This window comes from Scatophagus argus, chromosome 10, assembly GCF_020382885.2.
Source record: "Scatophagus argus isolate fScaArg1 chromosome 10, fScaArg1.pri, whole genome shotgun sequence".
Classification (NCBI taxonomy): domain Eukaryota; kingdom Metazoa; phylum Chordata; class Actinopteri; family Scatophagidae; genus Scatophagus; species Scatophagus argus.
In genome coordinates this window covers 15,267,273-15,283,672 of record NC_058502.1, presented here as the reverse complement: position 1 = coordinate 15,283,672, position 16,400 = coordinate 15,267,273, and the positions used below count along the sequence as shown (strand labels likewise).

The 16,400-nt window shown below is 39.7% G+C and overlaps 2 protein-coding genes across 2 annotated transcripts; both read right to left on the bottom strand.

The window, feature by feature from the left end:
- Positions 1-1,219: 1,219 nt before the first annotated feature.
- On the bottom strand, positions 1,220-9,125 carry LOC124066174 (calpain-2 catalytic subunit-like). The gene is made up of 21 exons (XM_046402387.1): positions 8,752-9,125; positions 8,139-8,208; positions 7,309-7,427; positions 7,088-7,221; positions 6,832-7,000; positions 6,650-6,733; positions 6,449-6,534; positions 5,240-5,314; positions 4,957-5,117; positions 4,642-4,811; positions 3,804-3,815; positions 3,397-3,608; positions 3,235-3,271; positions 3,078-3,143; positions 2,943-3,000; positions 2,774-2,838; positions 2,121-2,189; positions 1,956-2,034; positions 1,695-1,811; positions 1,548-1,606; positions 1,220-1,458 (listed from the first exon to the last, which is right to left on the bottom strand). Exons 1-21 carry the CDS (start codon positions 8,986-8,988, stop codon positions 1,435-1,437), a joined length of 2,103 nt encoding a protein of 700 aa, XP_046258343.1. The 5' UTR covers positions 8,989-9,125; the 3' UTR covers positions 1,220-1,434.
- Positions 9,126-9,371: 246 nt separating this feature from the next.
- On the bottom strand, positions 9,372-15,602 carry LOC124066173 (calpain-2 catalytic subunit-like). Its single transcript, XM_046402385.1, has 21 exons — positions 15,255-15,602; positions 14,712-14,781; positions 14,353-14,471; positions 13,647-13,780; positions 13,369-13,537; positions 13,180-13,263; positions 13,017-13,102; positions 12,853-12,927; positions 12,508-12,668; positions 12,260-12,429; positions 12,139-12,150; positions 11,787-11,998; positions 11,626-11,662; positions 11,363-11,428; positions 11,210-11,267; positions 11,043-11,107; positions 10,819-10,887; positions 10,648-10,726; positions 9,934-10,050; positions 9,760-9,818; positions 9,372-9,677 (listed from the first exon to the last, which is right to left on the bottom strand). Exons 1-21 carry the CDS (start codon positions 15,489-15,491, stop codon positions 9,654-9,656), a joined length of 2,103 nt encoding a protein of 700 aa, XP_046258341.1. The 5' UTR covers positions 15,492-15,602; the 3' UTR covers positions 9,372-9,653.
- Between the last annotated feature and the right edge of the window lie 798 nt (positions 15,603-16,400).

Below are 16,400 nucleotides of genomic sequence, written 5' to 3'. Positions count from 1 at the left end.
AATTAAACTTATTCCAGTTTTGTCAACTGAATTTTGTGAGAAAAGTTAAATTTTTTTAGGTTGACTGTTTTTTTCTCTTTTGAGAACAGAAATAATACACATATACTGTATAAAAAATTTAAAGGGCTTCCACAGGCAGTTGTTACAAAGAACATTAACTATATCCTTCTCAATCTTTTCAGAAATATCGCACATACTAAATGTATTTGCACAATATTGATATTGTCAATGTAATTTTAAGTTAAATATCTTATATAAGCTTTCCTCTTGTCAATGCTTATCCTATTTCCTACATTATACTGACATATACTGATATACTGATATAATCTGGCTACAGAGAAGGTTTTTATCACAGTAATCATAGATTTAATCATATCAAAGTCTACATGAAATTTCATGCAGCCCTGACACATCTCTTTGAAGGCAGATTCAGAGACTGAGGGTGGAAGTTTGTATCCTTATTTTGCACTTTAAAGTTACAGTAATACCTGACTGGTATTACAATACTGCCACTCAAAATAATGCCCCAGAAAGAAATAAGCTGGTTTCAATTAATATATCTTGTTTTGGTTTAAGTTTACAGCAATTTGCTAAACCATGCAGGAAAAAAATGCATCAGCGATATGTTGATAAGGCAAGTTAATTAGTTTGTTATGTTTGTATGAGTTTGCAAAGAACTTGCTACCACAACAGGGAGGAGATGCCAGACAGAGCTGTGATATACGATAGAATTTCCAAAGCCTTTTGACTGAGCCAGTGGAAGTGAAATTCTTGCATGCGTTTTTTTTTGTGTTCTTTCCAACAATTAGATGATACCTCTCTTATGTCTGTATGGTAAATGTGAAACCACCACAAGAGAGCTAGATTATCTTAACTTAAAAGACTGACAACAAAAGGGGCAACAGCTAGCCTGGCTTTGTCCAAATATTAAAAAAAACCCTGCCAACTAGGACCTGATTACCTCTTTTTAAAGTCTTTATGCTAAAATAAGGGAACCAGCTGTTGTCGCTTCCTTATATAAGAGTACATTGCTAACAATGTGCATGTGTATGTCTTGGCAACAAAGATTATTGCCCAAAATGTTGAACTACACCTTGCAGTTAAGACTTGAAAGAACAGAGAGGGCAGAAAGACATGATCAACATACGGTAATAACATTCTGTGTGCTGTGGACAAATACACTGCATAAAATGAACAGTTTATATATTAAATACTGAATAGATATATTCTTTATTGTGAGACAGTGTAGCTTTAGTACCTTTATTATATTTGTGGACAATGGAAGTCATCTAAATTATTTTCCCCTAAGATCAGCAACCCTTGATTAAGGTGTACATAAGACACAAACTGACATTCACTAGAAAACACAGCATATCCAGAAATGATGGCTCTTCAACTTAAGTCTGTGTTCTTCTGCTAACAGTCAGAGCTCCTCTACAACATTGCTATATTCAGCCACTGTGGATGAAAACACAAGCACAAGTCACTCTGTGGTTACCATTGCATTGCTTCATATTTTTGTATCATTATCACATCTTGGTTCATACCTCCATGAAGCCCAGGCTGATCTTGCCAGAACCATCTTTGTCCAGGGCTTTGAAGGTGTCTGTTGTCAAGTACAAGAAAACATCATAACTTTACATAATGTCCATGTGGTTATAGGAAAAAATGTGTTCGCAATGATGAGAACTCACTGAAGAGGAACTCTAGGCGGACAAGGCTGCCCACAAAGTTGTCAAAATCAATGGTGAGGCTTGGTTCACTGTAGCGGGCCACAATTATCTGATGCAGAGAGTTGTTGAGGCTGAAGCCTGCCAAAATGTAAAAAGGTGAACTCAGAGATAATATCTAACTTAATATTATACAATAGAGAAAAACACAAATTGAGCTGTCCTCTACCCTCTTTTGAGGATACTGAGCGTATGAAAATATAACTCGTAAAGTTGACTTCTCACCAGCACCCTCAACAGCCATCCGCATCTCAGAGGCGCTCATGCAGCCACTTTGGTCTGTGTCTCTGTCTTTGTACAGATCCTAATGGAGAGACCAACAAGTTAATGTGTTTTATCCAGATTCCACTAATAAACCATACTACATGGTATGTTAATGTCAATACTAACCAGGAACTTCTCAATCTTTGACCACAGGATCTTAAATTCTACCAAACCCAGCTTGCCACTTCCATCTTTCTTTGGAGAGGATGTCAAGGAAAACTGTAACATGTTCCACACAGTAATACATGGCAGGAACTGGCCATCTATAAGACGTGACCTTCGGGTTTGCAGCCTCATGATGTGCAGCCAAACTTCACTGTTGTTCTTCCACACAAAATAGAATTGTAAAGGCCAGGTATGCAAATGTACCAAATATGTCAGGATTAATTTAGGGGAAATATATATGAAATAAAACAAGACATTTAAAATATCTCCAGTTCATGGAGATGGATGGAGTATTCAGTTTGAATATTTCTTCTTGTATAGTCATCATATAGCATCAGTGTAAAGTTAGAACATCTAAATTTAGAAAGTATTATCAGACAGTGAAGAATAATACCTTCTTCTTGCTAAAAGTTAATTTAAAAAAAATGACATCACTTTCATGCCTGTATACTGAATATGAAGCTACAGTGAACAGCAGCTTAGTTCAGCTTAACATAACAACAGTTTTCCTTTCAAACTATTTAAGGGGATATAAAAGGGATAAAACAAGCTGTTAAGAGGTCAGTGGTTTTGTGGATTTTCTTGACAAAGCTGAGGGCAGGATGGAAGGATACATCCAGCAGACTGATCATGTTACGGCAGGTTGCCTGGCTAAAGCCATTGGTTTTGATGTCATTTCCTGAAAATGCATAAACACAGGCATAAACTGCTGTTAGTGTCATGTCCATTTAAATGCACATTCTAAACTAGCCTGAAAGAGGAGAGAGAAATGATTTCTCTTACTCTTCATCACCACTCGGTTGAGGATTCTCTGCAGCTCAAATGCAGAAATCTCCACATCCTAAGACACATATGACACAGACACTCTGTAGATCACCAAGATCACAAGGGAATGTTTGAAATATTAAGCATACTTACATGTCCTGCAAGCTTTCCAAACAATGTCTTGAATCTGTCAGAGATGTCCTCTTCATCAATGTCAATCTAGACATGACAAAGTAATTATTTTTCCTTCTTCTTAAAATATGATTATCACTATTAGCTCTCAAAGGCATAACAAGGGATATAATTTTACCTGCTCCACATGGCAATCTACAGGATCATCAATCTCTCTAAAAGTGAGTTAGAAAAAGTCACAGTTATATGATCATTTTATATCATTTATATCATCATACATCATCATCATTTAATACTATTTCTCATTATGAAATTGCACTTGTTTGTAAGTGGAACATACTGGAAATCAGCCTGTTTCTCAGAGAACACCCGTAGATAAAAGTCGGCATTCTTGTTGGGCTCAAAGGTGGAGGGGATGATAAGGTATTCTCCAGGGGGAAGACAGAAGCGGTTGCACACCTCTCGCAAGTTGATGAAGGTCTCAGAGCGAGCTGCTGAGCAGTTGTACAGGAAGAAGTTTTTCTTCAGGTGCACTTGTCTTTGGCCGGAGTACTGGAAAATGACATATACACAGTACGGTCACATGAGGGCGCCCTACACCTTCACTCTGTCCCACACTGTGTATACATCTGCATTTTAGTTTGAAAGAATTTTTCAGTACTGAAAAATCACTAATAGTCGTCTTGTATGGAAAATGAGTGCTCCCAGCGACACATTCATGAAGTGTTTACGTCTCTGTGTGCGTACCTCCTCAGGTAGCTGGAAAAAGACAAAAAGTCAAATGTCAGAAGAGGTGCAAATGTTGTATTTTACAAAGTGCTACTATTTAAAGAGAAAACAGGGTTGGTCATTACACTTTCTGACTACATTTGAATCCCTCAAATCGTTAATAGATTCCATTTTGATGTCTGATGGTAACCTAAAGAGTCAGGTGGGAATGGAGTGATGTTACTTTCCTTCAGCTTATTCTGGTCTAAAGATATGAACTATCAGGTAGATCTTGTGACCTTGTGACAACCATCCTTATTTGGTAGCTTAGTAGTCATACTCCATAGGATTGGTGGTCCTGATATTATAGCTCACCCTTGATAAAAAAAAAAAAAATATTAACATATAAATAATAACCATGTAAATGTAAATATGTACATAGGTATTTATGCAAACACTGCAAATATACCTTTAGCAAATGAACTCAAATATACATAAATTGAGTTTAATGGGAAAAAATTAAAAATGGAGACAATCTTAAAGAATGTATGTAATGAATGTAACAGACATGCCCAATTGGGATTTTTTGACAGCATCTAAGCGAACAACATGTTACCTTGCTAAGAAAAGTATCTGAACTATAGCTCCCGCCTCCTCCTTGGTGATAACTGTTCTATTCTAAACCCTTTATGTAAAAGCCTGGAAGAGACACTAAAAATCCCCTCACATCAATGTCAAATGTCCTACTCCCGAAATTACCCTTTAGATGAGTTGTGATCAAACATTTTTAAATAGTGCCTTCTAAGGGAGTGAGATACATTAAGTGTGACAACCAGCCCCGCTCTCCCCTACTTTCATCTTAAAGAGAGCTTGTTACCTCATATATGGCAAAGCCGATGGTCTCCATGTCCTGCCCCATTTTCCTCATGCGACGCCTGTTCTTCTGCATTAAGCCCACAATGAAGGAGCAGCCTTCTTCACCATCATCAGGGTCATCATCCACCTCATCGAGCTTTATGACAAACTGAGGATTCATCCAGAAGGAATCTGTGAAGGGAAGCAAGAATTAATAGGGTAGCAGGGAGGTGATCAACAGTGTTATACAACCGACAAGACACACTAGCTGGTTTATGACACGCATACATCAGTGCTGGATTCAAATCTAGAGGGCAGATTGACAAAGTGGTCATACTTGGATGGTTTCTGCAGCCACCAGCTGACACACCCCTTCTCCATGTGTCTTCAAACTCTGACTCCGCCCATTTCTTGTACTCGTTGCCTGTGAGTGCATCAGGGGTGAGGTTGCAGATCTCAAGGCGAGAATATTGGCGCAGGAAATCAGAAAATGACATCCTAAAAATAAAACATTATGAGGGGAATCATTTCCTTTAACTGCACTATCCTCTCAGTGGAGTAAGAGTATATCAGCACAAGGAAGCCAGAGGAACAAGGACAGTAGTTTCAGTGAGGTTTACCAAAACTCCCCGTCCTCAGAACGGTTGGTCAGCCTTGCTCGGTCACCGTCACTCACATATCTCCACTCATGGGAGCTAGAAAAAAAAAATATAGACTGTGTGATAGGGTTAAAACATGGTTAACAATAAACTACAGACCACACACACGGCACCTACACCTGCACCAGAATACACACTACACAGCCGGAGTCTGTTTTTTAACTATTTTACAACAGGATTTACCAGCCCTTCCAGTGGGTGCGTATGTCTGCGAGTTGCATGCATAACAGAAACACCTAAACCTGCTGGTAACACATTCAACCAAAACATGCAGACCTTTCAATTAGGCTGGGTCCTCTTTTGTACAACACAAGAGAGCATAATTGAAAAAGTCAATTTGTAAAAAGCAGCCGGAAGAATATAATTAAAATTTAATTTAAATTGTATTGTTGAGTGATCAGTCAGTGGTGTCACTTGGCTACAGCCTGCATGACCAAATCCTTGATATTTTAATAAAAATTACTAATTTATAAACCTCTATTCCATATTTTAATCACAAGATTGGAAAGTTATTGTTTCCTGTATGCTAATATACTTGCAATAGCACTACTAGCATGCTTGGGTAAGTATAATGCTTACCACGTTTACCATCGTGTGAATCAAGTCTGTTGGCATGCTAACACTGGCTAATTGGCACTAAAGACAAAGAACAGGTAGATCGATCCAGTCCTAAAACAGATAAGGCTAAAGGACAAATTAAAACGTTTAACCTGATGCTGGCACAAAAGTGATTACAATTCAGTTCAATTGTAGGGAACATGAATGTTGGGGTGACTCAATTCACTTAATATACATCATTTGGCAACCATGAGTACCTTTATGAAAATCCACCCTGTAGATTTGACTGGATAAGTGAATACTCAAACCTGTTAATGATGCTAGATAAAGATGGAGATCAGCAAAATCACAAGGCTTCATCCTCTGAGGATAATAAATCTCTGTAAAAAAATTTCATAGCAACCCATCCAGAAGCTTTTGAGATAGTTATACATAGATAGAGATTTAAGTCTGGACCAAAGTACTGAACTCACCAACCAACATGCATAGGCACTAAGCCATCTACTACTAAAAACAATAGAAAGATTATACATGATAATTACTTTGGGGTAATATGAGCATATCTATCATATTTCCTGCCCATAAAGCTCTCCAGAAGCGCACAATACTCACTTGTCGCTCCAGGCTCCATTCCACTCCACCTGACCCCATGGGTTTCTAATCCTGATCAGTTCTACCATGTCTCCTCTGTACTCCACCTGACGCAAAATATACGTGTGAGTTACTCAACCAGAAAAAAAGACACCAAAGGGAAACCCTTAAAGTCTTCACTTATGTCTTGATGATCTGTGCCTTATAGAGATATTTCCTCACCTGGTCCGCTCCTGTCACCGAGTAGGCATGGCCCTTCACCAGCTTGCGATATGTGACAGCTTCTGAATCAGCCGAGCTGGTAATCTGGGATGGAGAAGAAAAGCTTTTGAGGTAAACACTACCAGATACCACGAAGAAATCAATGTCAATACATGAGAGTCAAACAAGAAGTTCAAACAAACATCAATAGAGCATCCCAGGAGGGAACCTCTGGCCAAGGCCTTCTTAATGATTTTGAAGAGGTGGGGATCTGATTTGCTCAGGTCATGCCTCTCAGCAATGCCTCCAGTGAAGTCCTCAAAACCCTCAGTGGTGCTGCCTCCAGAAAGAGCCTCATAGCATCCATTCACCCTGAGGGGAGGGAAGGGAGTTAAATGAATAACTAAACTAGCAAAAGACACACAGGAAAAAACTTAAAGGTATCCAGATGTTCCATACTTGGCATAGGCCTTCTCCAGCAGTGCACTCCAAAACTCTGAACCCTCTGCTGAGTGAACAAACAGTAACTCTCCATCTCTGGTAGGCAAACGGTCATCAACCACCACATCCACCCACTCACCAAACTGCCAAAACTGAGAGCCACACAGAAGACCCAATTAGTAAAATCAAACCTGTTTGCACCACATTGGCTCTGAGAGAGCGAGGCTGCTGGACCGTACCTCGAAGTGAAAGATGCCGGCATAATTCTCCTCAAAGCTTTGGTCATGGGGGACCACACGAGACAGAACCTGTTTGTTGAGAGTCAAGGAAGCGATAGCTGCCAAGAGCCAGCAGTCACCTGAACACAAGTTTGCAGTGTTGGAACAAAGGGGAATCCTGTGTTAAATCTTGTGTAACGCCCAGAACATTTCAAGTTGTCATGTCAGTTATGTTGCGGCATCAGGACACATTTCCAAAACATATGAGGTATGCAGTTTGTTTGCGCACACCTGTGTTGTGCAAGGTCTTTGTTTTGTCTCTCACTATTCATTAGCTGCAAACAACTCAGTCTCACCCACATATGTGTCCACTCTGCCAGACTGGGTGTAGACAGAAGACTGAAAGAGCTGTGGTAAAATGTTTTGTATACAGTGACAGCTGATATCAATGCATAGGCATTCACATAGAGTTATGAGGTCTGGATTTTATTTCAGTTGTGTGAGCTTACAAAATAATTAAGTAAATAAATAAATAAATAAAAGAGAACCTATAGAAATGACACTAAGCAAGATGATTTTGACATGGACGAATACTGTGATACTTTATTATACACGTGATGACGCTCTAAGATATGCATGCAAAATCATCCATTCAAATTGCTGAAGATAGAAATATATGTGCTCTTTGTGAAATAATGTATATATCCATTTGTGCCATCAAAATGCATTTGAATGTTATTCTGTATCAGAAAATAGCCAAAGGTCAGTCCTAAATGTCAGTTTTAAAATATGAAAAACAAACACTGTTGGAAGAATATATGAATATATGTGTGTGTGTTAGTGTGTCTCACCAAGTGCTCCTTGACAAATATCAGTCCTGGTAGCATTTTCAACAATAAATTTTGGGTTTGAACACAATTCCTGAAAAACCAAAAGAGTAAAAACTGAGTCAAACTGCAATGCTTTCTCACATCAACACTCCCTGTTTGACCTCTTATATTGTATCCACCCTCATTACAATAATTATTTTTTGTTGGATATCAAAATTACTCATAAATACTATATAAAATGAAACCCTTTAGTTCCTGACACACTGCAGAGAAACTTGTCATTTTGCTGTTTTGTATCTTTTAAATCAAACATAAACAATTCTGTCACTTTCATAATAAAAAACAACAAACTGGCTGATAGGATTAAGATGGAACCTCAACAGTTTGGTGTGTTGATAAGCAGCAACAAGCTTACATCAACAAATACAGCAATTATTTACTAATTACTAAGTAGTTTACTGAAAAAGACTATATGACAAAAATATTATAAATAACCCTTGAATCAAAAAGCAGTTTAAAAGCTTAATCTTTTGAGCAGCTACAGCCCAGGTGTTGCATTTTTCGAGCATGTAAAATACCTACAGCCCCCAGCCAGCACTTTCAGCAGATATTGCCATCTACCTACTGTACCCACCGTTGGTCTTTTCCAGGTGATGCCCCTAACTTTGTAGGAATTCGGCCCAAGTTCTTTGAAGCCTAAGGATGAGGGCAGAGGCTCGAAGCAGTCATCCTCAAACAGCTGTCCTCTCTCAAGACAGCTTCTCCTCAGAGATTCAAAGTCCTGGTTAAGGTATTTCACTGCATGGCTGTTGGATCCAACCCCCTGTGATTTCTCTCGGTTGTGCTGAAGTTTAGCTGCAATTCCAGACATTTTCAAAGGCTGTAAGACTTTCTGTCTGCCTGCAACCGTGTCCTACAAAGTACATGTGGAAAGACAGGCTCTGTATTGTATCTGCAGCTCAACAGTCTCCACACCCTTTATTGCTCTTGTGAGGCACCAGACTTGCTCTAGCACACCTGTTCTCATTCCAGCTACTCTACTTTTGGCTTTGGTTAAAGGCCCAGATGTGGCCAGCATGGATGGATGGGTGAAACTTGAGCTGGTCTACAAAGAATGACCACTGGAAATATATTTCTATTTCATTTTGCCCTACTAAATACCACAGTTACTGCACCAACAATCATAGACAAGGAAAACAAACTGAGACAAGTGATCTGTACAAAACGTTATATATAAAGATCTTCCAGAGGCCATTGTTTCTTAGTTTCTTTATTTTCTATAATTTGACAGTTTTGCAGCAGCCAAAAGAGCAAAAAATATTTGCTATAAACTTTTGTTCTTCAAATATCATGATTCATTTCCTATCAAAAACACATTAGCACCTTTTATGCATTTGAAACATACAGAGTGTATATCAACTATTTTTTTCATTTAGTTTACTTATTGAGTTTTTGTGAATTAACTTAATCTATTGATTGAGCTTCCTCCTCCAGCAGATATCACAAAAAAGATTCTTGCTTGTCTTGTCCCCGGAGTTAGTAGATCGCCAGGCACATCCACTGTGAGAATGAACAAAATTTTAAAAGCAGTCCAAACCAGAATTACTGACATGCCAGCTGTTTTTATTGTTCTCTCACTCACTTGTTGCATATCCAGTTCAATCTTCCCTGAGTCAGCTCTTTCCATAGCCTTAAACATTTCTGTTTAAGAGGCAAAAAAAAAAAGTTACTGGTAATGTAAACATGCTACAGCTCTCAAATCATACAGGTCAGTATGAGTTGTACAAAAGTGAGATTGTCGTTCACTGACACTTACTGAAGAGCATTTCCAGTTTAATGAGACAGCCTACAAAACTGTCAAAGTCTATGGCATACTGAGCGTCAGCATAACGACTCACAATGGCTTGCAGCACAGCACTGTTGATGTTGAAACCTGGGGAGGAGAGGTAGCCATCACTTATCATCACGTCTGTCAGCTTGTAGGCTCAGTTTCATGACGTGGATTATTTCTGATTCTCAGCCGGAGAGTTATGTTACAGAGTCTCGCCCATGCGTGATGTGTTCATGTGGCGTAGCACACACCAACCTATGTGCAGGGAGGGAGTCCTCTGACTGGCTTATCAAGTTTGCCAGTAATTGCCTTCACATGGCATCCACACACAACAACTATATCCAACAGTGGTAGGTAAAGTGCTGTGTTTACAAAACATGGTCCTATTACGTAATAAACATTCATGTTAACTATGGTGCAGTAGTGTACTCTGTTTAGAGATAAAATCTGCAGGCGTGCTAATACACGTGTGAAATTTCTGTGAATTTTAAAACAAGCCTGTTAGTCAGTCAGTGGATTTTGCTGGAGACCAAACTTAACAGAGGGTGTTAGCTTTGCAGCAAAGGGTATCAGAAGCTGTAAGGCAACAACAAAATAAAAATAATTTGTCTCTCAGAATATGTTAATGACCAGACTACCATAATTTACAACCATTTGTTATTTACTGTATGAGATTCGTTACGCGATAACCTTAGTTACCTGCTTGAGTGGCAGCGCCTCTCATCTCGTGGGAGCTCATGGTGCCAGAGTTGTCTGAGTCATGATTCTTGAAGATCTCCTGTATCACCCAGGTAACCATGTGTTGCTTTAGCAGATACAGCCAGATGTTCCAACATGACCACATTTCAAACCACATAAATTGCAACTTACCAGATATTTCTGGATTTTGTTCCAAAGCATGTGGAACTCTATCAGTCCCAGCCTGGCACTTTCATCTTTCTGGAGGCTGTTAAGGTTTGTAAAGATCTCATCCTCAAATATTTTTTTAATTATTCATTCAACTTAGTTACAAGTTAGAACACACCCAAATCACAAAATTTCAAATTTCTGTGTAGAAACATCAACTATGGGAGGACCATTTTTCAAGAGGATACATCCAGCAGACTGACAATAAGGCGACCTGTCTCCAGGCTGAAGCCATCTGTTTTGATATCAGACCCTGCAAAAAAATGAAAAAACATAGCTAGCTGCAACTCTTACGTCAATGGAAATAAAATAAAAGGCTATGTGTGTATTCATGTGTGTGGTTCTATGCACTCACGGTGAGAAACAACATTGTTCAAAATTGTAACCAGTTCAAAGACTGATACCTCCATGTCCTGTATGAAAAATGCACAAAGTGTTAATTTTCAAAACAGTTGTAACGCAGCTCGTGCATCTCTTTTACTGTCAGCTCTCATGTTGTTTCACCCACATCGCCAGCAATCTTCTTGAAGAGTTGCTTGAAATGAGGATCCACATCACTCTCAGAAATCTCCTCCTGTGAGGGAAAGACACAGATAAATCTAATGTCAGTACTGTCAAGCTTAAACGATCTCCATACTTGAAGCATTATGGAATATTCATGAATGTTGAATTTAACACATGCATACTAAGAAAATAATGTCTTTACAAAGTGACAAAATATTTCACATTAATGCATGCAAAAGCAGCTTATCATTCTGTAGATTTTCTTACCTCCTCTATTTGAGCATCAATGTTCTCCTCCAGTGGACTAAATAAAAAGAAAAGCACAGCATGAGCACACTCTGTTGGAGTGAATGGAAATAACATTTACTGTAAGATTTGATTCTAACTATTGTGGGACAAAAGAAGGACAGTCACTGTGACACAGATACCTGGTTGCAGCCTGTTTCTCTGAGAACACCCTCAGAACGAAGCTGCCGTTCTTGTGAGGCTGGAAGGTCGAGGGAACTATTGCATATTCTCCAGGAGGAAGTTTGAAGCGGCCACACACTTCTCGAGTGTTGATGAAGGTGCTGCACATGGCCACAGCTCTCTGTCGCAGCAGGACATCTGGACCTAGGTGAACATTGCTCCTGCCTTTGAGCTGAAGATTAACAGGAGATTGCTGAAATGTCAAACTACTACACAGAAATTCTTGTGTGACTTGTGATGTCTAATTTGCTTTCAGAAATGTCAGGTTTTAGTAAGAGACCATTATTGGCATGTAACAGAACAACTACAGACCTCATCTGGGACCTGTGAAAAGGAAATAAAGGAAGTAGTTTAGATAATAAGTCAATCACTTTAAAAATCAGTCAATACAGAGTACGAGTTTCATATGAAATAGCAAATGATTCAGGGACACCTCATAAATTGCAAAGCCAATGGTCTCAAGGTTGCGGTTAAGCCTCTTCTGCTGTCGTCCATCTTTCTGCATCAGCCCCACCAGAAAGGTGCACCCATCCTCCCCGTCCAGAGGGTCATCGTCCATATCCTCCAGACGTACCACAAACTGAGGGTTGGATGAGAATGTGGCTGGAACACAGAAAAGTATAATCCTTTAAATAAAGTCATGTAACAGTGGTTCTTTCTTACATGTGGTTTCACCTCTACCTGCGTAATTGCGGCAGCCACCAGCAGTGGAGCCAACCCTCCACAGCCCGTCAAACTGGTGGTGGTTCCAGTGGCCTATGTCATCACTTGTGAGTGTGTCTGGGGTCAAGTTACAGATCTCCAGCCTGGAGAACTGCTTCACAAAGTCTGAATAGGACATCCTGTGCACAGGAACACTTTTCTCAACGAACATCTTCTGACTGCTTTCCAAGCCTGAGTCTAAACCTTAATAGTTGCTTTAGTGATGTAAGAGATTGCAATTACCATCCATTTTACAGTGTTAACAAAAAAAGCTTCAATATTACATTTTCTGTGATATAAATGAAAACAAAAGAATAGATTTACCAGAACTCTCCATCTTCAGCCACATGGTTCAACTTTGATTTCTCTTCTGTATTGACATAGTTCCATTCATTTGACCTAAATGTGATTTTTTAAAAAAATCATGTTTTTAGGAAATCATGGAAACAGAAGTAGATAGTTAATGGATTTCTAACATAAATATTTACCCGTCACTCCACGGCCCAGTCCACTCCACCTGACCCCATGGGTTCCTCATGCGGACCAGCTGAACCGGCCTGCCTCGATAATGAACCTGCAACAGAGAGCAACAATGGGCAATGCCGTAAGAGGAAATAACAAAATATATAACAGTTTAGATAAATCGTATACCTCTTCTGCACCAGTGACAGAGTATGCATGGCCTTTGACAAGTTTGAGAGAGGTCACTGCCTCTGTCTCATAGGCACTGGTGATCTGAAAACAACCAAGAACAAACACTTGAGTCTGACAGCATTATCACTACTGTTGGTATGTTTGTTTGCATATCGGTATGCAAATCAGCATGAAAATAAGACTTACATCAATAGAGCAACCCATCAGTGAACCCAGGCTCAAAGCCCTCTGTATGATTTGGAAGAGGTTTGGTGGAGCCTTGTCTAAAGTGTAAACTTCTGCAATTCCTCCTGTGAAATCCTCAAAACCCTCAATAGTGTTTCCTCCTGACAGAGCCTCATAGCAGCCATTCACCCTGTCAGGCACAGGGAAGGAAGTGAATAGGTTCATCAGCTAAGTACTGTACATTTCACTACATTTATGTTTGATGATGATGTGTTAGATATGAGAGGAACAGTACATACTTGGCATAGGCCTTCTCCAGCAGTGCACTCCAAAACTCTGAGCCCTCCGCTGAGTGAACAAACAGCAGTTTTCCATCTCTGGTGGGTAAACGGTCATCAACCACCACATCCACCCACTCACCGAACTGCCAGAACTGAGAAGTACATCATTTGGATAAAATGTCCTGCTCCATGTGTGTCATACCATAAGCGATCTGGTGACACTGGTTCAGACTTTATACCAAGGGGGCCATTTTTCCCATTAATCATTCCACCACACCCCAATTTTTCCAGCCCGTCCAGTGGGGGAATCAAACCGGTGACCTTCCGATCACAAGCCGCTTCTCCAACCTCTAGGCTGCTGTGTGTAGGCACCCTTGCTCTCACATGTGAAGGAAGTATTGATCAGCTTTTTAAGAGAACAAGAATAACATTTTTTGGCATGACTGATTAATTGTTTAATTAAATAATGGTAACTGACCACTTGTGGTGACACAAGGAAGTTATCAATTCACATAACATAACAAAATGTGGATTGAGATTTTGACAGGTGGTTGTGCCGGATGGATTGTTGTATTGGCCCTCATAATCTTATACTTGAGTATCTGACCTGCTTATACCAGATTTCCTCAAAATAACCAATTCCATGGACTGACATAGTAGGAAAAAAGAAAGAAAAAAAATAGAGGAGAAATAAAACCCAGGGTGAGAAAGGCCTTTGTCCAACCTGGAAGTGAAATATCCCAGCATAATCTTCAGTAAAACTCTGCCCATGGGGGACCACACGAGCCAGAATGCGCTGGTCTAGAGTCAAAGAGGCTATTGCAGCCAGAAGCCAGCAGTCACCTGCACAGTAACAGTAAATACTTGCTCTAAGATTGTGCAATATGTGGTGCTCACCGCAGTGCAGTGTTGCTGTAAACATTATGTACAAACAGACCCCTCTGTCATAATTTCTTCATACAAGCATGATAGAAGAATGGGTGAGGAGTTTCGATCATAGATATTTGTGGTTCCCTCCTAAAAACAAAACACCCCATCATATTATTCATTCAGTCATGAACCCACCCTCTTTCCTTCACTTACCCAGAGCTCCTTGGCAAATGTCTGTCCTTGTGGCTCCATCATCAATGAACTTTGGGTCTGAGCAAAGCTCCTATGAAGAACACCAAACAACCACAAGAAGGTCAACCTTTGAGCACAGGTTTGAGAAACATTTTCTCAGACTCCTTAGATGAATTTTGATTTTACTGACTTCATTAAAAGGACAAATGAAACATACATGGAAATAAACCTCAAAAAACATGCATTCAATGGTATTGCTATGACTCAACACATTATGGTCCTTTTGTACTCTAAAGACAAAATTCTGGAGCTGCTTCCTTTGTACACAAGTACACAAAGTGTTTGTTTAACCTCTAGTATCTGAATCAGCTTTGTTGCATCCACGCAGCTGACTAAATAAAGATCATTTTCAGTCACACTTATGAAAGACAGAATAAAATTCTGGGGACTGGATGCCATTGATAGATTATTTAAACTCTTAAATTAATACCGTGACCAATATAATAATATTATAATATTATTATTATAATATAATATTCCAGTATAAACTGTGTAGCTTCTTGCCTTTGGTCTTTTCCAAACAACGCCCCTGGTCTTAGATGAGTATGGTCCCAGCTCATTGTAGCCCAGTGATTTACGCTCTGCTGGAAAGCAATTGTCCTCAAACAGGCGTCCACTCTCCAAACACTGCTTGCGCAGAGTCTCATAATCCTGGCCCGAGAACTTCACTGCATTCTGGTTTGTCCCAATCCCCTCTTCTCTCTTCTGCTGCTCAGCCAGTCGGTCTGCTGTGGATGTCATCCTCTCCTTTCAAGTGTATATAGATTCCCAGGTACAATTTCCCTCTTTGTGAGCTGAACTTCCACCAGCTAAACACAATCCAGACGTGTCCTTGTCCCAACCTCCTTTATAGATGCTACAGGTGAGGAGAAGACAAGTGGGGTTACATAGACAGGGAGGGGCTGCCAATGGACAGGTTAGCTGAACAGAGCAGACAGCAGCAGCCTTAAGCAAATCCGCAATGAGATGGCTTTGACCACAGCCGGAAAACAAACAGGGACACGCCTAAAGGCACCCTGAGGCACTGCTCTCATTGCCTCAGTTTTGATCTTGCTTGTGTGATTGGGGTGGGCAACGTATTGCATTTACTGTCTCCCACTTCCTGACAGGTACATAACAAAAACGGATTCAAGAAACTTTTTGCTTTGAATAGGTCTGAAAATTTTATTATTAGAAATTCTGCAAAATTTGTTAACATCAAGATGCTACAAAAGAAACAAATGAAAACAGCTCAGGTGTTTTCTAAAGCTGTTTCAGGTTTTTGGAAGAGATTACATGTAGTGTTGAGGATTGTGACAGGGAAGCTTAAACACATGAAATTAAGCAAGTGTTAAATTGAGCAAGAATAAAAATGCTATATGAAGAACACTGTAAGACTTGTCAGCCGAAGTGTAATCTAATATCCGTATTCTGTACTTACATCCTCTGTGCTCAGTACAGCAAAGCTAATCCTCTGTCAAACGGTTATGAATACACTTAAGGTGAATAAGGACATGCACAAAAAGGAAGTCAATGGCAGTGAATCCACCCTTGTTTACGCAAGACACAAAAACATATTATTGTCACTTCGAGAGGATTCAATAGACTGCACACTAGTGCTGGGGGTTCAATGAATGTGTGTGCAGTTAAAAAAAAGAAAAACGTAAAAAG

Excerpts from the sequence above, each read along its gene's own strand:
- LOC124066174 (XM_046402387.1), bottom strand. The coding sequence starts at position 8,988 with ATGTCTGGAATTGCAGCTAAACTTCAGCACAACCGAGAGAAATCACAG. Across the intron at positions 7,222-7,308 it reads CCGGCATCTTTCACTTCGAG|TTTTGGCAGTTTGGTGAGTG; the intron begins GTACGGTCCAGC and ends TGTGGCTCTCAG. Across the intron at positions 2,839-2,942 it reads CAACCGAGTGGTGATGAAGA|GAAATGACATCAAAACCAAT; the intron begins GTAAGAGAAATC and ends ATGCATTTTCAG.
- LOC124066173 (XM_046402385.1), bottom strand. The coding sequence starts at position 15,491 with ATGACATCCACAGCAGACCGACTGGCTGAGCAGCAGAAGAGAGAAGAG. Across the intron at positions 13,103-13,179 it reads CTGTCACTGGTGCAGAAGAG|GTTCATTATCGAGGCAGGCC; the intron begins GTATACGATTTA and ends TCTCTGTTGCAG. Across the intron at positions 10,727-10,818 it reads ACAAAATCCAGAAATATCTG|GAGATCTTCAAGAATCATGA; the intron begins GTAAGTTGCAAT and ends TGGGTGATACAG.